The sequence below is a fragment of the Procambarus clarkii genome, chromosome 26, assembly GCF_040958095.1.
Source record: "Procambarus clarkii isolate CNS0578487 chromosome 26, FALCON_Pclarkii_2.0, whole genome shotgun sequence".
Lineage (NCBI taxonomy): Eukaryota > Metazoa > Arthropoda > Malacostraca > Decapoda > Cambaridae > Procambarus > Procambarus clarkii.
Window position 1 is genome coordinate 6448168 of NC_091175.1, and position 26321 is coordinate 6474488.

At 39.8% G+C, this 26321-nt stretch overlaps 1 protein-coding gene across 18 annotated transcripts in view; it reads right to left on the reverse strand.

Moving 5' to 3' along the window:
* Synd (protein kinase C and casein kinase substrate in neurons protein Synd) overlaps nt 1-26321 on the reverse strand; it is a 193792-nt gene that overhangs the window by 41949 nt on the left and 125522 nt on the right. For 6 of the 18 annotated variants that reach the window (XM_069331803.1, XM_069331804.1, XM_069331810.1 and 3 more), the window contains 5 exons: nt 9748-9880; nt 8639-8795; nt 8348-8496; nt 7071-7262; nt 1208-1222 (listed from right to left, as the gene is read on the reverse strand). In XM_069331803.1, coding sequence (XP_069187904.1) covers nt 1208-1222; nt 7071-7262; nt 8348-8496; nt 8639-8795; nt 9748-9804 — 570 coding nt within the window. In that variant the 5' untranslated portion in view covers nt 9805-9880. Of the gene's footprint in view, nt 1-1207; nt 1223-7070; nt 7263-8347; nt 8497-8638; nt 8796-9747; nt 9881-15848; nt 16014-26321 lie in introns of those variants that run through there. The other 12 variants (XM_069331816.1, XM_045739981.2, XM_069331818.1 and 9 more) reach the window with 6 other exon arrangements.

Below are 26321 nucleotides of genomic sequence, written 5' to 3' on the forward strand. Positions count from 1 at the left end.
CAAGATAGTATTTTGGTCTTTTTTTATCAATTTTGTTTACTTTTCATCTGTACCAAACATTTCTCCACAAGTGTTGAGCTTTTATGACTGTCTTTTGGCTTTTTTGGCAGGCTTTTCCCCTTAGTGTGTAGTGTCTTATGACACCTTCAGCCAACTGTCTCTGTTGAGGAAAGGAGGGATCATGATTTTGTTCTCTATTCCTGATGGAGTAGAGAGTGTCTTAAATGCCTGATGGGATTATTATCCCTGGGGTATATTTACAGACACTGAGGATCCACTGAGGGACACCCAGAAAATGGCATTTCATTATATTCAATGCTCTATTTTTTCCTTTCCACATATCACAGTTCATATGCAATTATCTCCACCTTAATTCTTTCAAAGTTGAATTTTGCACACAAGCCATTTGAACGGCAATAATAAAGCTTTTCGTTGTCCCATATCATTCTTTATTAAAAGGATTATGTCTTCCTTACACTTTTTTTTAATTCCTGTTGCCAGTCAAATTTTATTAAATGCTATTTTATTAGAATTGGCTAATAAATAGTACATAAAGTACTGTACAATTTATCATTTATGTTCTGTACAGTAAGTTCTTGTTGTCAGAAATAAATTTATGTTCATGTACCTACCAACTTTTCTATCTATAAATTTCTTTAAATCTACTGCACTCAGAACATATAAGTACATTATCAGTACAATTAAAAAAATAAGCTTTGATTTTTTTTTTATAAATATCATGCAGTATCATTATTATCTGTAAAGTCTAAAACATTATAAAATTACTGTACATATTTTGTTAATGCATACTGCCCACCTCTATGCCAAGGAGTCAGCAAAATAAAGTTAATAACATTTGCCAACTAAATCAATGTGTTCCAGGTCACAATAGGTTCAGCCACTACACGTCAAGGTCAGTGAAACAGATTAAACATCTTACCGAGGCCAGAATTCCAAAATATTTATATGAAAATGAATATAATTACCGTTTTACAAATTTTATGACTCTTGGAGACTTTACAACTCATGTTTAAATATGCAAATAGCAAGCAAATAATTCAGAATGAGGCCTCATCAGTATTCACCTCTCTTTCAGATCCTTTCAGAATTCGGGCCCAAGTGTCCATATGACTAGTGAGCATGAGAAAAGGGAAACTAATTCAGATAGTGAGGGTTCATCCACTCACTCCTGGCACTTCACTCATACCTTCATATTGTTGTGCTGTTCACACCAGAGGGGGGGAAAAAGAATAGTAATTTATTCTATGGTGAACATAAAAGATCCTATATATATATTGTTCAAACTACAGATTATCTATAGTATGGGTGAAGAAAGCAGTTTTTGTGAGCCATTGTGCTTTCCAAACATAAAAGTTTATAGAAAATATAAATTTCAGGACAAACTAATAAATTAAAGATCATTTCATGTGAATTATGTATACTGTATACCTCTCAGTTCCAATTTGTAAGCAGATCTCTTAAAATAATTTTTGTATAACTAAATAGAAAAGCAAAAAATCTAGGTAGAAATTCTCGAACACTGAAGTGTACATAAAGCACACGAATCAGTCATGTCTCTTGTTTTGGCCATAAGACTGCAGAACTCACAGATAATGATCTCTTCACAACCAAGCCATGTGTCAAATATATTTTGCTTTACTCGAGATAAACACACATTTAAGTTAAATTAGAGCATGATTTTATGTTTTAACTTTTATACAATACATTATGGATATCTAAGTCCGTACTGCAATTACTGTATCTAATTATCATATAGATATAATGCCAATACAGTACCAATAATCTCTTAAAACATGATGAACATTCTAAGTTCTGATAAAAGCCATAACTAAATCATTACTGCCAGTAAAAATACCCTAATAGCTACAAATGCATTCCAATTTCTTATGAAAGCTGTTAATACTTTTGACAACTAACACCAGAATGTTCCATCACTTACCAACTGGAATCTCTGCCAAACAAAAGGAATGATCATTTATGGTTAGACATGCAAACATTAAAAATTAAGTTTGGTAAAGTTCATCAAAAACAATTCCTAATATATTGGTGCACAAACAACACGAGTATGCTTATGCCATACATTAAAAAGATTAGCTTCTCTAAACTTGTGCACAAAAACATTCAATCTATCAAAAGTCAAATTTTCCCTGGGCCAAATGAACCGCATACAATTGTTTTATATTTGTGTGCTTAAACGTATAATTTAGCCTGAACGTACCATCATCATCATCACTTTCTCCATTTTCAAGGGATGGGGAAGGCAACAGCCTGGAGAAAAATGAGAGTAATGTAGGGGAAAAAGACAGTTAAGATGCTTAACATAACATCTATTTGCACAGTAAAAAGCATTACATAGAATGTGAATCATCACACTCAACCAAACTCCACTCTTGTCCCACATTGTAAAATACAACTAGGTGAAACAGTGCTTTCCATGATTTATGTGCCTCTGTAACCCTTTCCACCAACGCCCACGGGATGGGTATGGGGTGCATAATAAAGAATCGATCGTTCAATCCATGATTTACAATTTTAAAACAATTTCAAAATTCACTCCCTCTAAAAATGCATATCACTGAATTTCATCCCATGACTTGCTGTGAGTTGTTCTAGCTCAAACCCCCAACTACTGCAACTCTCACTCTCTCAATTTCTGTCCATCGCCCTGGTATACCGCTTTATTGATGTCTAAGTGATAAGCACATCACCCACTGTGCCATTCCTAAACTTTCCCAAACCTCAAAATCCCTTGACACCAAATGGCAAAGAAAACATAGCTGCAAACAAATATACAGTGTGAGAGTGACGACAGACTGCCAGCTGGCCAAACTAAACCACCACCAGAGGAAAACAAACTGCCCCAAGATTAGGGCCAGGCCACTCAACCTGGGAAATGTGGGAAATGTAGCACGGTAAAACCTAGAACCCCCCCCAGAAACACAGCCAAGAAATAGGCAGCAATGCAGCCTGAAACTCCAAGAACACATCCAGCACACCCCCCTAGGAATGCCCCCTGAGAACCAACAAACATCCAGGCCAGGAACCACCAGGACCCAATCCAAGGACCCTTGGAAACCTAGCCCGAAAACCCCTGACATGTAACGATGGAGCTTCCAGATACACAGCAAAGAATCTCCTGAAATATAGCCCAGGAATTGTAGGTAACAGAGCCTGGATTGTACCTGAATGAGCGGTCAGGGAGTTGTTCTACTCACCAAGCCTGGCCTGGGGCCAGGTTTAACTTGTGAGACTTATAAATCCGGGTACCACCATGAAAACTGCAATGAAACCTCCAGAAATTCAGCCCAGGAACTGCCATACATGCAGCTCAATGCCCAATGCAAAAATCTTGGTACTACAGCAAATATACATTGCCACACCACACCACAAAGACTCGTCAGCAAATCTGGTGACATCCGGTGCATGAGGAGTCGTATGCACAGCTAAAAAGCACACACACATGAAGCAAGTGACACTCAAACCAGAGGAAACAAGAAAACAAAACCTTCCCCTCTCTCTTGATAGTGAATACCCTTAAAAAAGGCCAAAGGAAGACACAATCCCACAAGAACATCCATGCTGTTGGATTGTCCCCATCCCCCTTCCCCCTTGGTCCCACAACAAGAGCAGAGATGGAAGGAAAAGGAAGGAGGGGAAACTAGTCACTTGAAGCATGTACAGCATGAACTTCATCGAACAGCTGCAGTAAAATACAGCTGACCGGATTGGAAAAAACAGACCTTAAAAAACAAAAACAAAGACAACTCAACCAAACCTGGGGAAGGGGATTTCTAAGATTAGAGGACAATAATTACTATAGGAGGCAGTAAATGATGATGAATAGGCACTGGTGAACCATTAGCACACTTCATCTTATCGGCCAATAAAATAATCAAGAAACTTTTCCTTGATAAAGAACTAAAATAGTGCATTATAAGCATTGTTTGTCATGTGTGGACTTTAGAATTGGTTTGTATAGTAAAACATGGAGCTAAGAATGGGATTTTGAAACTGACTGTAAGATCAAAAATTCATAAACCAAATGTCCATTAGTAAGGTGACCTCTTGTACTGTATTCAAAAACATTTATTGTAATACCAATATCAATGTTCGAACCTGGCTACAAGTTTGGAAATGCAAAATAAATATAAACATTTAACATATGAGCTAGCAGCTTGAGAGGAGAGTAATGTTGGATAATAAAATAAGCAATATCCTTGGAACATGAAAGTGTAAATATTATTATTAGATACAGATCTCTATTGGGAATTTAAGCAGTTAAACTGGCAAAATCAAATGCAATAATGACTAAGCAGGCTTTAAAAAAAAAAAAAAAAAAAACAAGATTTATTTTCTGATGGAATACACCTCCAAAATTAGTTAATGGAAGTCAATGGAAAAAGTTATTTGATTATAGGAATTTCCCTTTTGGAACAACTTTTTAGGAACTTATCTGTTCCTTATATTGAGAGATGCCAGTACAGAAATTACTTTTTTTTTTAACCCCTCAAAATTATCATTAATTATCATGTAGTTAACATTATCATACTTAATTACAACTGTTCTACAATCAATTAGTTGAGTATCTTCTTCACTGATGTTACCAGTTAATAGTGCAGTATTAAAGCCTTCCGTTTTTAGTGTGGCAAATGGGGGAGGGAAGGAATTATCAGGGGAAAGTGCCAAGCCATTACAACTATAAAGTATAGCATTGGGAAGGGATCAGGATAAGGATTTGGGATGAGACGGGACGGGGAAGGAATGGTGCCCAACCACTTTGACAGTTGGGGATTGAACGCCAACCTGCATGACGCGAGACCATCGCTCTACCGTCCAGCCCAAGTGGTTGGGTCACAAATGGGGGAGTGGAGGTCCCTGAAACTAAACTACTTTCTTAAATTATGTAATTATGAAAACAATGCACCAAGCCTACTTTTTAAAACTCTTAAAAAATTTAAGAATAACCAATTTATGGTAGGCCCAGGTACTTTACCTGCCTTACCAGGCACTGAAAATATTATAAAATATTACTATCATAGAAGTTGCACAAGATATAATGGTCACTATTTATTATGCTAATGCCATATTATGCTAACATGTTTTTGTGCAAAGTCAGAGATTTTATCACAGTCAGTACTGTATGAGGAATTAGGTAGCAATGAACACACAGAGCATATTCAGGCCTACCATAATTATTATGCTGTTTTTCTTATGTTCCTGAAATAGAAATAAAACAAACAAAAATACTACTGTAGGTAAGCAGCAGGCAAATTATAAAGAATTCTGCTCTGAACAAGTCGTACTATACAGATGTGTGTTATTATTAACAAAGTTTAAATAAATTTAATGTAAAAAATAATGCATAAACCATACAAAAATTTGTATAAAAAAATATACAATATATGTGCTGTACATATTTTATAAAAAGCTAGCAGGCTTCACATATACATGCATAAGTAATTACACTTTTGTAATTACTGGTACTTTCACACAGGCACACTTGTACACAAGGATTAAGCAAAAGGAAAACCTGCTTGACCAACTTATAACACTTATGTGAATTTTATAACACAATGACAACAAAGAATTAAAGAGTAGAAAGAAGGTTGGACAGACTCCAGTTTCCTTAAATGTCAAAAAGCTGTAGACAATTGTTCTTCACAAGAGGATTGTCACTGGAGTTCTCTATGAGGTCTACCATGGCACTTTGTGTGTTGATAGGGGATAGGAATCAAGTTGTCAGCTTTAGAGAAATAATTTGTTTATCTTGTGACTGATGTAGCTAGCTCCCTCTTGCAGGCAGAGCTAAGCAAATATTGCCAAATGGCAGCAAATTGTGCCATGCATTTATGGTGCCTGGGATATCAAGGTCTGCAGACACCTACATTCACTTTCTTGAAGTAGTATGTATATTTTCCTGTTGCAAATGGGCACACTGCTTTTGGAATGTGGGAAAGTGTTCTGGTGGTAGATGCTTTAGCAGTCCCCAAGAGGTCAACTGATGACAGGAAACTTATGGGGACATGTTGGACTGCCTGAGGGGCCTATGGGGCTTCCCTCTCTCCATAGGTACTTTACATGAGCCCTCACAGAATTATGTCTACATAAGACCCCAGGGCAGGCTGGGAATTATAACCACTTATCCTTAACTGTTTGTTACTATTTCCTTAACAGTAATTGAGGAACTGGTTGTAAAGGGATTAAAAAATTTGTTGTCTGGGAAACAAGTACTGTAAGGGTACACTTAATGATCCATACAAGCTTCTGACTTTCAGTCTAACACCAAAATAGTATTACTTTTATTTGACTAAAACACTTTTAATATCAACAACTTTCTAAGTCACTTATAAAATAGTTGTTACAGAAAACTAAAATAAGGGTTATAATAGGATAACAAAATAATTCCACACGATTGTGTGAATTCAGACCACAAGGCTCACACTGAAGGTTTCATCATCTATTCATCTAAGCAACAACAAAAACCGATACTCAAATTTTAAAATAACAATGTTGTACGTACAATAAAAATAAAGGCAGAGAAATAAGTTACTACGCAGTTACTAAACTGTATTTGGAATTTCTATGAAAACAAACTAAAATTACATTAAGCAAGACAAACCAGAAAAAAATTGAGGTAATAAATTTCATGCATATTTATATATATATATATATGGAGTCCTAACTAAAAAGAGAAATTTATAACAAATATAAATTCTGTATGTGATCTCTGGCATTAAATTAAATAGTTTACATTACACAGCTACTTTCTATGGCTTCACTCAAGTCAACCATTTATGTATGGTCGTGACCAGTGAGGGTCAGTAGGTGTACTGTTACAAGTACAATATTACAGCAAAAACTGTATCACTCTTGTGCACTCAGTACTTTAATAAAAAATATTCATTGTAAAAGTAGAAACCACTGACAGATCATGGTACTTGTAGCTATGCTTATCTAAGTGAATCATGAAATGAATCCTATTATTCATGCTCTTTAAATTTAAAACATGAATGTGTTACTTCCACAAACACCAGAACACATCACCTTACCTGGTCAGGAGAAAGTGAAGAGTCACCTCCAGCATTTCTTTCTTGGTTCTGTGCAGACCGTTCGCTTTTACAAGCATTGTGATAATCTGTTCGACTCTTGTTTACCTTCTCAAAAAGCTTAGACCAAGGTTTCTGTGCCTTTTTGAACATGTCTTCAATATCTTTCTTCTCTTTTAGCTGCCCCATCATAGACTGAGATAAAAGGTAATCAATTAAAGATGTTGACAGTTCTATAACCAGGGATGAAAAAATATTTGCAGATTTATATAAGCAAGTACTTCAGTGTATTAATTCTAAATTAAAATCATTTGCTAACATGTTCATTTTATTCTGTATTGCAAACAAATATTTATGTGGTTCAGGTGTGCCAAGCTAAAATAAGATTCAGTCTGATGTAAACTCAGGAGTGAACTGGATACCTTTGAAGAACAGTGCAATTTGACTTTTTCAATCTTATGCAAAAACCTAAGGCCAAAGACAGGACCACATCATAACTAAATAAAATTAGACATGTTTTAATTGCATGAGGGTGCTCAGACAATTAAGAAAAGTCATTAAGAACCAACATCTCAGGATACAAACAGAAAAACCAGTACTAAAAATTATCCCCATCACTTCACATGCTCCAGAGAAGAGCAAGTGATGTGAGGGGAGAACCACCCACTTCTTGAGACAAAATCAAAACATACAGGACCTTTTTCAAAAGATTCTTGGTCCTCCTCTGCCCACAACACACTGAAGACAGGAAAGACTTGCTTCCAATGAAGCATGTGAATACAGCAAACCAGCTGCCACAGCCTTACATTTAATAAACTGCCTGCTAACCAGAAAGACATTGGGCCTGGCACCACATCAGAGCTAAACTAGAAATGGGCTACATTCAGTTCAGATGCATGGATCTTTACACACAAAAGGGTCCTCATCATAGCCAGCCAAAGAATCTGCAAAGTACTGGACCATCATTGCAAAGGAAGGGTATGATGAATTGCATTTAGGGCATGATAAAAAAAAAAAACACTGTACTGTACTGTATATAAACTGAGTCAGACAATACACAATCCCAAGAGGAACCAGAAGAAAACTAGAACATCCTTTGAATTGTTTTAACCATCTTTTAATTTTATCTTCTCTAGACAAACCGTCCCTAAGCTATGAAAGTGGAAAATTCTATGATGGTGGTGGTAAAATAGAGTAGAGTATGAGGAACATTCAAGATGTAGAGGTAGACCAGTTTCACAGGTGGAAAATCAAACTATAGTAGTTTTTAAATTTCTTACCTTGTGATAATTATCCCTTTGCCACTGTTTAACATTACTGTGTACTTCATTTATAAGGTTTTCTTTGACTCGCATATGAAGATCACATCTTTGTTCGGCTTCCATCAATACACCTTTCCATGCTGCCTCAGTCGTGCCATACTCAGGACCTGTTCAATTATAAGCTATTAATCGAAAAATAAGACACACAATCTACAGTAGCATAAAAATTACTGATACAAATTTTCAGGAGCAGTAATGAAACAATATACCAAGGTCATTAAGGTCATTATAACCACGTATATGAATTACCTTTTTCTATGATATTGTTCCACTTCTTTGCCCATTCTTTAAGACTCTTTGCATACATTTTCTCAATTTCTGCTCTTTCTGACACTAATTTCATCAAGTCGTCACATAGTCTATTTCCATCTTCAATTCTTTTCGTTGTTCGTTTGTAGTTGCCCACCTGAAAAAAGCATTAATTAGTTTCTTAATAGTAACATATTTGATGGTAAATTGGCAAATGGAATTCAAACATTAAATACTCCATCATCATCCATGCATGGATAGCCATTTTTAAATACTCTATGGATTTGGTTCCCATTGTTAAAGACAGGATGCCTGTACTTAGGCATATCAAAGTCCCCTGTCTAACTCCTGTGTACAGGTACTTATTTACTACTAGGTGAACAGGAATCATGTGAAAAGAAACATTGCCAACCATCTCTCTCCTATGTGGGATCTCAGTTGCGAGCCAACACATAGACCACTGAGCTACAGGAAACACTATAAAATTATATATACGTAGGGGAGGGTAGATTACAGGAAGGTAACATACTGTTTGGATGAGAAGAGATAAGGGAAGGTTCTCTGACTGTTGACAAACTTCCTTTTTATATCTACAAAGGACACATCTGATTTGATATTTTGTCACTATCTGGCTAGGATAAAAAATAATGTTACTACTTATACACCACTAGGTAAAACCCATACAAATTCTTAAGTCTGTCAGTAAGTTGGCTTTTGTGCTAATACCCATGTCTAATTGAAAAAAATGGAAATAGAAGAAAATTACACAGAAGACTACAAGTATTATCTCTTGGCATCAGAGCATGTGCAGGAAGTCTGGTTCATCACAGCTGATTTGTTTTCAAGACATAGTTATTAGTCTGTCACCAAGGAAACAGTATGACACAAACAATACCATGAGAGATCTTCTTTGCAACACCATATCTAGGTTTTGAAAGTCTAAAACAGATGTTTCATAACATTCTCCAGATATCTCGCTTAAAAAATAAGAAAAAACACTGCTGCAGTAGTATGAAGGTAATTAGAGTGCATAGCATACGTTAAAAATCACAGGAAGAGTTTACTAGCAATAAGCAGCCTGATAGGAGTACAGGTGTAAGGAGACTCACCTCCCAGAAGGAGTCTGTGGAGGTATATATGGCATTTTCATCACTGTGGTGTGACATAGTGCCCCAAGTGATGTGCCACTTTCCTGCCTCCTAGCTGCTGCCGCCACCACCCAGCGAGTCGTTAAGCACACTTCTGAAAAACATCCAAGCAATAAGCATATCTGCCAGTGTGAATCTGGGTTACTGTTGGTGTCATTTTATGATTACATAATAAACAATACATATATTGGCTACATGTCAATGTACATCATCCTTTTCCCAGCATATAACTGGCCGACCTCTCGCAGTGTTCAAGAGAGAACTCTATAAACACCTCCAAAGGATATCTGATCAACCAGTACTGTCAAGTTAAGAGCCAGGGGCCAGATTCATGAAGCAGTTACGCAAGTACTTACAAACGAGTACCTCTTTCCTCAATCTTTGACGGCTTTGGTTACATTTATTAAACAGTTTACAAGTATGAAAACTTTCCAATCAACTGTTGTTATTGTCATAAATAGCCTCCTGATGCTTCGGAGCTCATTAACTGTTTAATAATTGAAGAAAGATGTACAGGTTCGTGAGTGCTTGCGTAACTGCTTCGTGAAACTGGTCCCAGGTTAGTGCTCAACAGTCATCTATCCAAAACCTTATTAAACCCAGTGACACAATGGATTTGTGGTGGTGGTGGTAGTACAGGGCGTATTTCTATTATAGCTTCTGGGTTTCTTTTTTTTAAATTTTTACACTCTAGCCCTTCTTTATACCTTCTGTACCTTTCTACATTACAGTATGCTGCTGTTCTTGCTTTTGAAGTTGTGAATAAAGTTTGTTCTCCTTCCTTACCACCCTTACTGCACAGCAATATTTCAATCAGATCAATTTTTCTTAGTCCGTACATACAGTTAAAATCTTTGATCAATGTACAGTACTAAACTCGTAGCACATATTTGGATGTTTCTCAATTTTCTTGTTGTGCTTTACCTGGCATGAGATCCATGCTGTTACTATATATTCTAAAGGTGGTTTAATTTATGCTGTATCTGTGTTGAATCTGTGTTTTAATTCCTGAATACCATTCATATGTTTATCTGTTTTACGTAAGCTGTTGATAGTTATTTTGGTTTTGTGCGCCTCTGGTGTTAAGCCTAGTTTTGTATTCAAGTTCCTCTTCTTTTTCTGTTGGATATTTTTATCTGCTTCCTTCGCACACTGAATTATCTTTCTGGCCTCCTCATCCATCTCCCAAACCTCATTTCAAACTTTTGCATGTGATGGGTTTTAACTCGAGTTGTTATTTATCTGTCTATACTTGCAACCTGTCTACTTCCTCTTGTTGTTTCATGCAGGCCTCTTGTGTCTCTGTCCTTTACATAAGCCTGACATCAACTGCAAGCATTGTCATATATGATTCCATCTCCATGAGGTCATTTACATTAATCAGGAAGTGCAGTGGTCAAAGTACAGGATCCTTTGGCACCTTACTTGCCACTTTCCTTTAACCTGATGCCACTTATCTCACTATAACCCTGTATATCCTACTTTTTTGTCAAATATTCTATGACCTAATCCAGAATCATCCCAGTTATGGCAGCTTGCTTTTCTAGCTTATTAAAGCAAAAATAGAGCATGGTATCAGAGGCTTTTTGGCAATCATATCTTGTTGACTTTTGTTATAATTGACTCAGATTTGTCAGGCATGTTGAGAATACAGTAATTGTATAATTGAACACCTGGAGAGGATAAAATTTTGTAATGAAACATCAGCATGGATTTAGAAGAGGACTTCTAACAGTTCTATGGAATGGTTACTAAAATAAAATGGGTAAAAAAAGGATGGATAGACTGTCAAAGCATTTTATACTATTCCTCACAAAAGGCTGGTAAAAGAGATGGAGAAAAGGTAGGAATAATTAGGAAAACACTGAACTGGGTAAGGAAGTACCTGAAGAACAGAGAGCAAAGAGTCACGGTCAGAGAGGTGGTCTCAAGCTAGAGAAACGTAACAAGTGAGGTTCCCCAAGACTCGGTCCAAAACCACTGCTGTTCCTAATTTATGTGAATGTCCTACCTAAGAGATTGAACCTATTCAGGTCAATATTTGCAGATGATGCAAAGTTAATGAGGAATGTAAAAAGCATGGAGGGCTGAATAAAGGTTTGGAAAGGCTTTGACAAACTCCAGGTTAATAAGTGGTTGCTAGAATTCAATCCCAACAAATGAAAAGAAATGAAGACAGGAAAGGAAGAAAGGAGACCAGGAGCTATCTACACCAAGGATGTGTAAAAGGAAATGGCCTCACAATTTTGGAGAGTAGAAGAAATGAGGGAACATTATCACAACATACAAGATACTGAGGAGCATAGACAAGGTGGACAAGAAGAGCCTCTTTAAACTGCGAGAACATAAGTGGAAGCTGGAAACCCAAATGAGTCAAAAAAACATGAATGGAAATACTCATATCCTGTATGGGTGGTCAACAAGTGGAATGCATTGAAAGAAGAAGCAGCCATCTACTGTACATCTATAACTAAGGCCAGATTTAACAAAGAATTAAAATGTCTGAATACTGTAGTAAAATTATAACATAACAGGTACAACAATGTTAATTCCTAACCCCTCCCCAATACACACACTGTCCAAGCTCTAATTTTTCTTTTACTACTTCTGCTTGCAATGTCACCAGTTCCAATGTGGTAAACGGCTCACAGAGGTTATTCTGAGAGCAGAGCACTTAAAGCACAACACATCGCTCAAGAGTGTCACAGTCACACAGCTGAAGGCTGTTTGTTTCCTTTGGAGGTAAACCATCACGGGACCAAAGTCGGAACCTTTGTCGGGACCAAAGAGCCAAAGCTCAATCCCCGCAAGCACAATTAGGCGAGTACCTGAAACAGGTGTGTTCAAATGGAATCTGCCAGATTATATGGGCGATTTCGAGCTCGAGTTCAACCTGAATTTAGGTAGAGAGCTAGAGTCTCAGTTCACATAAAATTTGATTTGATATATGAATATGGTTCCTTGATGAGGATGACAGTTTTATATGAGGAAGAAGGTTTACAAATACAACCATGTGTAATTAACAACTATTTATTACTGCTTAATCCTATATACATGGTTTCTTATTCTCTATTTACTTTACAAAGTGTCATAAACAAAAGTAATCCTGTAGAGTGATATGTAACCATCCCACAGAATAATATTTAGCCCTCTTCAGGTACCTTATTTTAACACTGATCTTATGTGACTTACTTCACAACAGTATATGGTTTATTAATCACTGCCACAATTAAAAGGGGTTACAGGACTTATAATGTGGAGACTTGTAACATCAATTTACAAGCACTAAACATAATTATCTCCTATACATTGTATAACTACATAGGATGTAATTATCACCTACACATCTGCCTTAGTCATTCAGATGCTGCCACCACCACCACCTGTTCCAGGTGTTTCTAGGCAAATCAAGCTGGGCTACCTCATGAGCAGCCATGGATACGAGACAATTGTTAATACAATTAAAAAAAGTACATACAGTACGTGCATCTTTAATCCAAGCAAATATCCTTACTTGTCCTCACTGTAACTGCAGATGGATTAGCTGCCAGCTTCATAATGTTCTAGGATGGACCAAAATGTTGTCATTTCTTCATTTTATGATGTGTGGTTTGGATATCATATCTTCAGCAATGATATTGTGACTCGACTGTAACTGCACGTGGTTTCTCATACCACAGGAGGAAATTACATAATGAAGATGGTGCTCTAGCTTCCGTGTATCCAACACACCGTCGGATGTTCACAGACGAATGGTGCACACAAGGATCATGTGTTAGTAATTACCCAAGTTATTACCTTAGTATAAGTGTAGTTACCTAAGTGTAGTTATAGGACGAGAACTACGCTCGTGGTGTCCCATCTTCCCAGCACACTGTCATATGACACTTTGAAACTACAGTACTGACAGTTTTAGCCGCCATTACCACCTCACCTAACTTGTTCCAACTGTCTACCACACTGTATGCAAAAGAGATTTTTTTTTATATTTCTTCTGCAGCTTTGTTTAGTTAGTTTATATCTATTTCTCCTTGTTCCTGAAGTTCCAGATCTCATGAATTCTTCCCTATCAATTTTGTTGATTCCCGTTACGAGCTTTGTGCACGGTGATAACGTCATGTATTTCTCTTCTATCTTTTAATTTTGGGATATTTAATGCCTTTAACCTCTCCTTGTAGCTCTTATCTTTCAGTTCCGGGAGCCAGTTAGTTGCATGTCTTTGCATCTTTTCCAGTTTGTTGATGTGCTTCATAAGATATGAGCACCATACAAGCGCTGCATATTCCAGCTTTATAAAGACTGAGGGAAAGTGTTTCAAAGTCTTGGGCCCTTCATGTTAGAGTTCTCTCCCAGCATACCTATTGCAGGAGGGAGGGAGGGAGGCGGGCAACATACCAGGCGGGAGAGATTCCTCAGATCTTTTCCTACTGCTGTAATGTCATACTGGCTTAGCACTTTCTCCTGGTAATAACCTTACCTTGCGCACACATGCGACTTACGGTGCTTATTTCCATTTTATGGGGCAGAATAAAATAAATTCAGTGCATTACTAAACCTCTCCACCACTTGTTAGCGGGAGATGGTGAACATGTTCCGGTGGTGACCCCTAACCTGAAGAGTCCGGCGGTGGGGGTGGACGGTGGGTCTGGCCATTAATTTGAATACGTGGTGTTTACAGACAGTTTTATCTGGTGCAGCACAGATAGTGGTGACAAGTATCGCTATCTCCAACATGATGAGCAATGCCCCACACGTTGCAGTCCCTACTGTAACAGCTGAAGTAAACCTCATATATTAGTCAGCACACACTTACTTACTATACCTTCACACAAGGGAGATTTGTCCTATTCCTTGTCTGTGAAAGATGGGTTAGGTATAACAATGACCTAATGATGACCAAAAAACACACCAGAAGACGACGAGACTCCATACATAGTTTCGAATGTAGATATGATAAAGCTCAATAGGCTCAGGAACTTGTACACCAGTAAATTGACGGTTGAGAGGCGGGACCAAAAAGCCAAAGCTCAACCCCCGCAATCACAACTAGGTGAGTACACGCCGTAGATGATGTACGCACCGCTGTCCAGGGGCCAGATTCACGAAGCAGTTACGCAAGTACTTACGAACGTGTACATCTTTCCTTAATCTTTGACGGCTTTGGTTACATTTATTAAACACTTTACAAGCATGAAAACTTCCTAATCAACTGTTGTTATTGTTATAAACAGCCTCCTGGTGTTCGGAACTCATTAACTGTTCAATAATTGTAAACAAAGCCGTCAAAGATTGAGGAAAGATGTTCACATTCGTAAGTACTTACGTAACTGCTTCGTGAATGTGGCGCTAAAAATGTTACCGGTGATAACTCCCTCTCCCTACCACCGCTTTACAATAATGAAGAAACATACAAGCGGAAATGCTTTATGGGTGATGAGCTAAAGGTGGTGACCACGTGAAGGCCACTACACGAAAAAAAAACCTACTACACGAATGGTGGAAATTACATGAAAATAATTTAGGAAAGAATGACCGAGGACATACAAGAAAAATCAAAATTCTAACGTGACCGTGATCCTGTATGTTTGTGTGTATGTGTGTATTATATATATATATATATATATATATATATATATATATATATATATATATATATATATATATATATATATATATATATCGGGAACATGGAACCCATCTCGTGTGTCCAACACTACAAACACCATTTATAATGCCTTAAGCCCATTTATAATGCCTTAAGCCCAACAAAACGATGTTATTTATAAACTTTAAAATATTCTGGCAAAAGTTTCCCCCATAAAAAACGTACATTTAATAGTACAACTACATCTTGCCGTTTCACGGTAACATCCACAACATACTTCACCACAAAAATATTTTATCTCTACAGTGCAGATATACAAAAACAGTTCGTAGTAACACTTGAAAAAAACGAGGTACGTCAACCCGAGCACTGAGCGTACTACAAGTTGGTCTCTATAACCCAACTTCACAATACAACAAAAAATCGTCTTCGTTTCTAGACTTTTTGGGAGCCTTACTTTCGCACGCACACCACAGGCACCTAACAGGGGTAGACACACGCGCGTGAGCGGCACGGCGCTGCAGTATCAACTAATCAGAGAACCAGGGTGGTGGGTCCAGACTACTTCTGAATGGTATATATCTTATCAATGATCCACCTACTAACACGCATTCCTCCCATCCCATGCTCGCCTCCACCAGCCTGTGACACAAGTACCAACTAGTTGCCCAACATGATGTGTTCAGTGTGGTGTGTCCCACATGTTGGGGGTTGGGTGTTGAGACATATTGGCCAGTTACACCCATATTACACCCATTACACCCAGCGCTCTGCCACGCTGCACAATGGGTGCAGCTGTTACTCAAATTATTTTACAAATCTAATCTACAAATTATCGTATGACAAGAAAAACAAATAATCACAGAGCAAACAATTTAAAGCGCCGAGACAATTTTTGATAAAATTTAAAGGAAGTGAAAAATCAGATAGGAAGCTATCAGTGATGATCATAGAGTCTGTATGTACACTATCTGTGTGTAACAATCCCAAATATCTACACAGCTTCAAATGTAGATATGATAAGAGGCCAGTAGGCTCAGGAATCTGTACACCGGTCGATTGACAGTTGAGCGGCGGGACCCATGAACCACAGCTCAACCCCCTCAAGCACAGTCAGGCGATTGTGCTTGACTAACAAAGTTACGAATGCAATTTCGTACAAATGTTCATATTCGACAAGTTTATATATAATAAAACTTCACGTGTTTAAATGATGTGACAACATAAAACAATAGGCTGCAAGTGCTGATACTCAGAAGAGAAATGCTAATTGTGGTGGTTGTCCTTGAATATATCACCAGATGCAAATCTTCAGTGGTTTAAAGATCAACTTTATGAAAATAGAATCTTTCTTAGAAAGCCTCACGAACATCTTGCTTGGTGACTTCAATTTACGGAACGTATAACGGATATGTGGTAAACACCGATATATCAGAGAATATCTGACACTGCTTGTCAGATTCAGGTCGTCTTGGTCGACCAGACGTCCATCTAGGAGGCCAGATCGGAGACCGGGCCGCAGGACTGTTGATCCCCGGAACCTACACAAGGTAGGTACTGTATATTTAAATTACAAAAAGTGCGCTAATACTGTAATGTACAAGAATGCAATAAGTCTTGTATATATATATATACACAAATAAATAAAAATAAAATAAAGTAGATGGTCCCTGATAGAACTCTCCAGAAGAGTTGTGCCATAATTATAACTATAATTTGTTTAATTAATTTAGTGTGTGATGGTTTACAGCCCCCGATATTACCCGACTCTTATAACATGTTCTAATGTCTAAACCACAAGTAGTCTCAGTACAGGAGCATCAGTGTTGTATAATACTGGGTTAAGTGGTGTGGGAGAACATGTGGGTGTGGGTACTGGCTAAAATATTAGTAGTGTGTTCAGCGGGTATTATACACAAGAACCTGGAAACAATCTGGTCAGTACTCTTCAGAGATAAGATAACAGGATAACACTGGTATGGCGCTAGATAACTTGTCTCTTAGATTACTCACAATTCTCTTTTCCAACATATCAAAGTTCGACAAGAACATACCTCGAGTTGATCTGCATCTGTTTTTACAGTACTTATATTCACAAAGCCCGGCTTTGGGCCAGGCTTCTCCTGGCGATAACTTCATCTCTAAGACTGTATTTAGCAGCGGCCAGCAGACCCACATATCCATTACAACCAACCTGGTCCGGCAACTTTGTGCACCAATTTGTCCAACTGAATATTGAAAACAGCCACTCTTCTTCTGGTAATATGTCGTATGAGCTGTAGGAGGCGGAGGCAGGAGCCGTGTGCCTCTGATATTCACAATGTTCAATGATTATGCCACTAGCACAATTCTTCACTGGCTCTATATTCGACATTTGGTACCGTGTCTCCAGTGAATGATTTTATTGTGTATATTTAGGACCTGGCCTTCCTTATGTGTATGTTGTTATATCTTTCTCTCTCGTTACCAATGCACCTTATACAACAAATACGACGAAATACAGAAAACAACCTGCTATGAGTCATGTACACGCGTTCCCTGGGGTCACATGAGTCGTAGTCCTAAGGGCCCGGGTTCGATTCCCTGTCCAGGTTGAAACACATACCTGCTTGATGGGGTTCTGGGAGTTCTACTTCCCAAGCCCGGCCCGAGGCCAGGCTTGACTTGTGAGAGCCTGGTCCACCAGGCTATTTCTTGGAGCGGCCCGCAGGCCCACATATCCACCACAGCCCGGTGGGAGGGTGTTGAACAACCATAGACCTCTGATGTTTATACAGTGTTCTCTGATTGTGCCTATGGCACCCCTGCTCTTCACTGGTTCTATTCAGCATTTTCTTTCATATCGTTCACCAGTATGTTGTTATTTTACTGTGCAGATTTGGAATCTGGCCTTCTAGTATTTCCTACGTGTATATTATTTGATCTCTCTCTCTCGCCTCCTTTCTAGTGCAACCCATCCTCGATTCAAGTCCATTACATCCAGCGGTCGACCCCACAGACGCATTCATAAATACTTACATGCGGTTCATTCAAAACGGGAATTTTCTCAAATATAAATTATTATAATATATTAGTATATTGTGCATATATAGGAATAGGTTAGGTTAGCTTAGGTGTTTAGGTTCTGTTGGCGATTATTTGTATTTGTAATATGTGGGTGAAGCATTTACAGCGTTGTGTTTTGAACAAAATTCGTCAGTGAAGCACTGGTTTCGGAAGTGTTCGAACGAAATCAGTTGTGAGTCGTGTGTAAACCGTCTTTCATTCATAAACAGTGGGGTTTGGCGGGTGCATGGAATCACTTTTAGGCCTTTGTTTGGAGCTGTGTAGTGGAGAGCTTTGAGACGAAGCTTTAAGACTTAGGCAGTTTCTTTCACCTGTTGCCTCTGTTCACCTACCAATAAACAGGTACTTGGGAGATACACAGCTCCTACGGGCTACAGACATTATTATTATAATATATATATTATATATATATATATATATATATATATATATATATATATATATATATATATATATATATATATATATATATATATATATATATATATATATATATATATATACACACACATATACATACACACAGGTGGATGGAGGAGCGAGGCTGCGACGCAATAGCCGGAACAGCACAGTGTGGACATACACAAGTCATGACGTCACTTATACATTCCTATAGTCGTCATCATAACGGGTCTCGTGTCCTGTTCTCTCACCACGTCAGGGCCTGGGTGTGAACAGTATACAAGTATACCTCGAACATACCTCCAGAGGGTTTCGGGACTTCTACTCCCCACTCCCGGCCTGAGCCAGGCTGGATTTGAGATAACTTGGTCCAACAGGCTGTTGCTTGGAGCGGTCCGCCGGACCACATATCCACTACAGCCTAGTTGGTCCGGCACTTCTTGCAAGAACTTATCTAAATGCCTCTTGAATACATCCACCTTCGTTCCGGCGATATTTATAATGCTCAGTAGTAGCTCAGTCGATTAAGGCAGCGTCTGGGATGCTCTCGGACGTAGGTTCGAATCCTCGTCACGGCCCTTGTGAATTTGTTCAATATTTATAATGATTCCTGGGAGGGTGTTGAACAGCTGAGGACCTCTGATGTTCAGACAGTTCTCTTATTGTGCCTATGTCACCTCTACTTCTCAATGGTTCTATATTCTGCATTTCCTTCCTTACCTTTCGCTTTTACTCAGTATGTTGTTATTCTACTGTGACAATTTGGAACCTGGTTCTCTCTTGAACACTGTGAGGGGTCGGCCAGTTATATCCCTTATGTGTAGTGGAAGCGTGTTGAACAGTCTCGGGCCTCTGATGTTGATAGAGTTCTCTCTCAGAGTACCTGTTGCACCTCTGCTCTTCAACGGGGGTATTCTGCACATCCTGCCATGCCTTCTGGTCTCATGTGATGTTATTTCTGTGTGCAGGTTTGAGACCAGCCCCTCTAATATTTTCCACGTGTAAATTATTGTTGGTCGGTATTGCCAGTTGGTCCCAATACTCTCCCACAAGGACAATTAATTGACAAACGAAACTGTCCGTCCATCTTGGTGCTTCTCTACACGCTGTGAGGCTCATGCTGGTGACTGTCAGATACTGAACGTACTCGCCTAGTTGTGCTTGTGAGGATTGAGCTCCGGTTCTTTGGTCCCGCCTCTTAACCGTTCACTAACTTGTGTGTACAATATAGGTCTCTATACTTAAAAGTTATACAGGACATTTACTTGTCAAAAACCTTAAAATCAAAGCTGCCACTACAGTGCTCCTGCTTTTCAAATCACTTGTGATTTTCCGTTCCGAGTACTGGTCGGTACTCGCTTCCCTTTTCAAAGCAGGAAATTTCTGAAACAGGAATAAAAGTGAACATATACGGCACGCAGAGGCACGGTAAAACACCAACATTATTGGCGCCGTCTCGAAGCTCTCAAAATGAACTCTGGAAAAAAGACCGAGAGAAATCACAATATATATATATATATATATATATATATATATATATATATATATATATATATATATATATATATATATATATATATATATATATATAGTACACTTAAGATACTCGAAGGTCAGGTCCCAAATTTACACAACAAAACAAATATTTAATGAAGAGACGTATATCGTTGGAAATTAAAAGTATTTGTGAAATTGGCACACTCCCCTGAGACCAGTGTACGATCATCAGAAGTTCACTCCTCTCCAACCTCCTCCTCCAACGATAGGAAATACTCCCAGAACAAGTGGAGGTTACCGAAAGGCCATTAGACAAGTTCGTACTGCCTGCTTGTAATATGTGGGCCTGCGTGCCGCTCCAAACATCAGCCTTATAGGTCAAGTTATCACCAGACAAGCCTGGCCCCCAGGTCCGACTTCATAAGCAGAATAACTCTGGAAAGTGACGATAGATAAGCAACAGACAAAAAGAGAGAGAAAGCTGAGCAAGAGAGGAGGGGGTGAATACCAGGAGCAACTAGTAAGGCCTCAACTGTCATGTAACAAGGCTCAACACGGCCAGCGAGACAACCCAATTACCAGAGCGGCCCCACACATTACTGGGGCTTCACCACCACCACCACTGTACGCCACGCTACGCTGCACGCCCACACCCTTCTGTATGAATAACACCGTAGGTGTCTGCACGAGGACCACGCCACATGGTACGTCCAGAGCCCACGGCAACAGTAAACACGGCACGAGAGTATTATGTGAGTGTGTCAACACTACCCTGCCGTACACCAGCCCCGTCACGGTCAGCGGGAGGGTGTACTCTCCTGCCGTACTCCTGCTGGACACCTGCTGGACACCTGCTTGATGTTCTGGGAGTTGTTCTACTGCCCAAGCCCGGCCCGAGGCCAGTCTTGACTTGTGTGAGTTTGGTCCACCAGGCTGTTGCTTGGAGCGGCCCGGAGGCCCACATACCCACCACAGCCCGGTTGGTCCGGCACTCCTTGCAAGAGCTTACCTAACTGCCTCGTGAATACATCCACCTTCATTCCGGCAATATTTATTGTTTAATATTTATTGCAGCAATATATTGCTGCTTTATATATATTTATTGCAGCAATATAAAGCCAATATTGTTCCAGCAATATTTATTGTTTAAAACCTCGAAATGTTTAATGGTATTGAGGGTCTCCTTAATATGCACCACCGTCTAGACTCGTCCATCACACTATACACCGTCATGACACCACCACTAACCGCACGCCACAACACACTTCTCTCCACCCCAACCACCACCTCCACTAAGACACTCCCAGCACCTCGCACAAGATCACCCTCACGTTTACCGATAACACACTGATTGATAAAGATTAAGCCACCCAAAAGGTGGCACGGGCATGAATACCCCGTAAAATAGAATGTCTGCCTGTCTATCTTTATACAGTTGGTCCAGACGGTCGTGAGCGAGCCTCGCCCAACTACCCAAGATGACACATGGGTGGTATGGGAGTGCCACAGACCAGTCGGGGTCGGATTAAGTCCCCACCCTTCAAGAAACACGGGTCTCTGCAGCGATCTCTGCCATGTTCATGACGTTTGAAATCGGTATGTGCTTTTGTAGTTTTCAGTGGTTCAACATGTTAAGTTTTTTGAGGGGGAGAGAGGAACGAGAGGGGGGGAGGGGATGTTGGGGGAGATGGGAGGGGGGAGAGAGAGGAGGAGGGGGCGAACGGTGGAGAGGGGGGGGGGGAAGGGGGATGTTGGGGGAGAGGGGAGAAATACGAAGAGGGTGGAAGAAGGGCGGAAAGGGAGAGATGGAGAAGAGATATGAAAGAGGAGGGGATGTTTTCCCGATGATTTCGGGGCTTAGCATCCACGCGGCCCGGTCCTCAACCAGGCCTCATGGATGCTGGACTGGTCAACCAGGCTGTTAGACGCGGCTGCTCGCAGCCTGACGTATGCGTCACAGCCTGGTTGATCAGGTATTCTCTGGAGGTGCTTATCGAGTTCTCTCTTGAACAGTGTGAGGGGTCGGCCAGTTATGCCCTATATGTGTAGTGGAAGTGTGTTGAACAGTGTGCAAGAGGGAAGGGAGAGACCCAAGCACAGCCCAGTACTCCAAGCCTCGTAAGCTTAGAAACACATCTGGAATAAACCGGACTGTGGGATGTTTTCAGTATGTTACAGTAAGCTTTACTGAGGGTGTTTGAAAACGGCTGTCAGTTATGCTTATACGCTTACCCGTGACCGGTTTCTCGAGTTGTTCTACCCTCACGTCTTTATCTGATCAAGCCGTTCTCTAGTGACCGATTAATCAGTCCGGTTATTGTTGATTTCGGACGGCAGGCCTCGCAAACCAGCCCGTCCTCCTAAGGTTTCACAACGTCAAGAAAACCGTAAATTTAAAATGTCCTCCCCTAACCTAACAAACTAAGCCAGAGGACCCAAAACAGAAAACGTGAGAGTACGTCACTTTCATGAGCCGCTTCCATTTTCTAGTACGACTATTTTTGGCCTTATGTAACGCATACGAGCGAAAAGCGACGTTCTTTATAGGAGGACAGGTTGCCCAAACAGCCATCACTCCCCGGGTAATCCAGAACAGCCTAAACAGCCATGTATATTACATTTCTTGAAAGCATCTACCTTGTGTTACAATTCCTGGCAGGAAGCAGAAGAGTGGTGGACCTCGGATGACAAGTGTTCTCAAACAGTAATTATGCCATCAGTTATTTTCATGGGTTTATCGAACGCCGAGTACCGTATCTCTTCCTCCAGTAATTTGATCTTTAGTGTGCAGATTAGGGACGTAATCTTCAAGTATTTACCACTTATAGATTACGAGATCTCTGGTTCAGCTCCGTGGCAGGCAGGACTGGTCTTAAGATGGCTCTAGTTACCCACACGTCTTATCAACTCCACTCAAATATTACACATGTTATGTATATTTTCTTGCTCTTAAGTCTCACGTATTTTACTGTAGTACTACAGCTTTAAAAGAGGCTTGGATTCCAGCATGACAAGAGTGAGAGTCAGACATGTTCATCAACGGGTACTTTCCTACCACCAGGCTCCCCCAAGTGTTGAGCCTCGCCACACCCTCCCGCCACATATCTTTAAATGTTTCTAAAATATGAACAACAATAAGTACATTTGCCATATTCACAAGTGTGTGACATTTGTCTCTTATTTCCTGTTGAATTCCCAGAGCGTCAAGGTTCAACAGTGAGTTTAATTAAAACAAAAAACATAATTGTAATTAAGATCAAATGGTGTTGCCATTTGTATCTGATCTATGTTGATATCGTTTCTCGTAGATCAGAATAAGGAACCAAAAAGGAATAATGTGTTTCAGGAAGACTGCCTTATTTTCTTGATGACCAATGTTGGGTATACCTGGTGTGGGTTGTGGGAGTTCTTCACAACTCCTTGGTACTACCTGGAGGTTACCTTGAGATGGTACCAGGGATGTTCCCCGGCCAGGCGCCCTTGTTCACTGGTGCTCCTGCGTCTTGGACTCCACTGCACGCAGTCTCACGTCCAGCTGATCAGGTATCCTTTGAAAATGTATTTTACAAATTAATCTTTCAATGGGCAATTGTATACTTCTGCCGGCCCTCTTGGGCTTGTACAAATTTTCTGTGAGCAGATTTGGAACAATTCTCTATAGTATTTTTCAGGTGTAGGTTATGACGTACATTTTTCTCCTGCGCTCCAAGGAGTACTCATCGAGGGATTTTAAGTGGTTCCAATAATTTACAATACTGAATGAATTCGGACAGCAAAAGTTGGTCCTCCAGGTCAGCAGCTTCTCCACTTTCAATTGTAGTAGCTGAAGTACACCACTCAGGGGCTAGGTTTTGTCTTCTCAGCTCTACATATAATCTTGCATGTAGATGCCTAGGTGCACCTATTAGACCCCCAGACCTGACTCAGGTAAAGCATTTGTCTTGCAGGAGAGAGAGTGGTCAACTGTCTCAATTCAGAATATGTCATTAAGACCAAAATCCGCTCGCTTAAAAACTAAAGGCATTTTTACAGTAGAGAGAGACTTGGAGCAGTGAAGCATGAAAGGCCAATCACGACATGTATAGTGGATCATAGAGCGCCTCAAGCAGTGCAGGAGAGGAGGACAAGACTGACAGCGACACTCACCACACCCAAGTCTCCAACACTGTTACCCACACCTTATCACACACCAGTCACTAGATACACGGCACCCCCCAACACCACCTCCCACATTATATTAACGATAACACCACACTATGTTCACCTCGCCCGATAAACACAAATGAATCACATTCAACTTTGTAAAAAATTACATTTATAAAATAACGAAACTTTATTAGGAAACATATCTTCTCCTTTGGGATTCATTACTCTATACGTGAACTCTAAGACATACTCTGCACGTATGTTGGCAATACGTTTATGTAATAAATCCCATATACAAGCAACTGCTAGAAACCAAGAAGTTGTCTCAATACCGTAAATCAACCGAAGCAGCCAATCCCGTCTGTCAACTACTGGAAGATAGCAATCAAGTGTCGCCAATTTACATGAGACAACACATACAATTTGTACTGAGGAAGATTAAAGAGAACAATGAAACAATGTGAGGAAAAGAGTGGTGACGGCCCCAGATGTGGTGAGGTACAACATTACGTCAAGCCACTCGTCACACACCTATTACCACCCACTCACACACTAATTACACAAGTAACTCATTAATAATAAATATTTAACTTGGTGTAGAAACAAGGTGGTTACAGGCGCCGCCGTAAAGCCAATGTTTAGCTAAGGTTTGCGTCACTGGAGCACGATGGCCGTCACTCCCAGCCACAAGTACATAAGCTCTAATCCTTCCAGTACCAAATCTAATCTTTGGCCAATTTTTTTCCAAGTGGTTATTGAATTTAGTTGAACATGTAACTACTAAAACTACACATGGCAAATTGCCTGCATAATTACAACATATTGGAGTGAGAAATGGAATGAAGTGTAAACTGTAATGGAGAGTGGAGGCGTCATAGGAATTATAGAGAACACTAAATCATCAAAGGTCCAAGACTCTTCAATATCCTCCCAACAAATACAAGAATTACAGCAGGAACAACAGTAGAAGCTTTCAAGGCATGCACTAAGGAAGGCTGCCCCAGGCCTGGCCGCGAAAGTAGAGCAACTATCGAAATTATCAACAGGTGAAATCACACTTAAAACACACTTATGAACCACACCTGGAGCTCCCGAGACGAGCCCAACACCCACCTCCCCAACCACACCTTCACCACCAACAGTTGCCTTAAGTGGCACTGACAAGTGTTACATCACCACTCAACAGTTAACAATGGTACAGTGCCAATTCTTCCAGGCGACCCTCAACCTCTCATCTTATTACTCCTGATATTCTCTAATATACTCACAGACCACTTCTTAAAGGATCCAAAAGTCATCATCGGCATCCTAATTTCACTTTCATCAGGAAATATCTCAACAATTTTCGAAAACCTGTCTGCCCACAGATTAATCAATCTGCAATATTTACAGGTACAAATGTTAGAAATATGACAAGAACATGAAGAAATAACACTGTAATCATTTATTTAAGAGGAATGAATTTCTTCGTACGAGTCTTTTGCAATCAACCCGTCCTCGACTCGCGTCCATTACATCCAGCGGTCGACCCCACAGACGCATTCATATATTTTTACATGCTGTTCATTCAAAACGGAAATTTTCTCAAATATAAATTAATATTATAAAATATTAGTATATTATGCATATATATAGGCATAGATTAGATTAGGTTGTAGAAGACATTGCTGCCCCTAAGGAGCTTACCCAGCCACCACAATCCTCACGCGCGCAGGGGGGCCTCGCGGCTGAGTGAACAGCGCTCGTGAGCCGTAGTCCTAATGACCCGGGTTCGATTCCCAGGGGAGGTGGAAACAAATGGGTAGTTTCTTTTACTCTG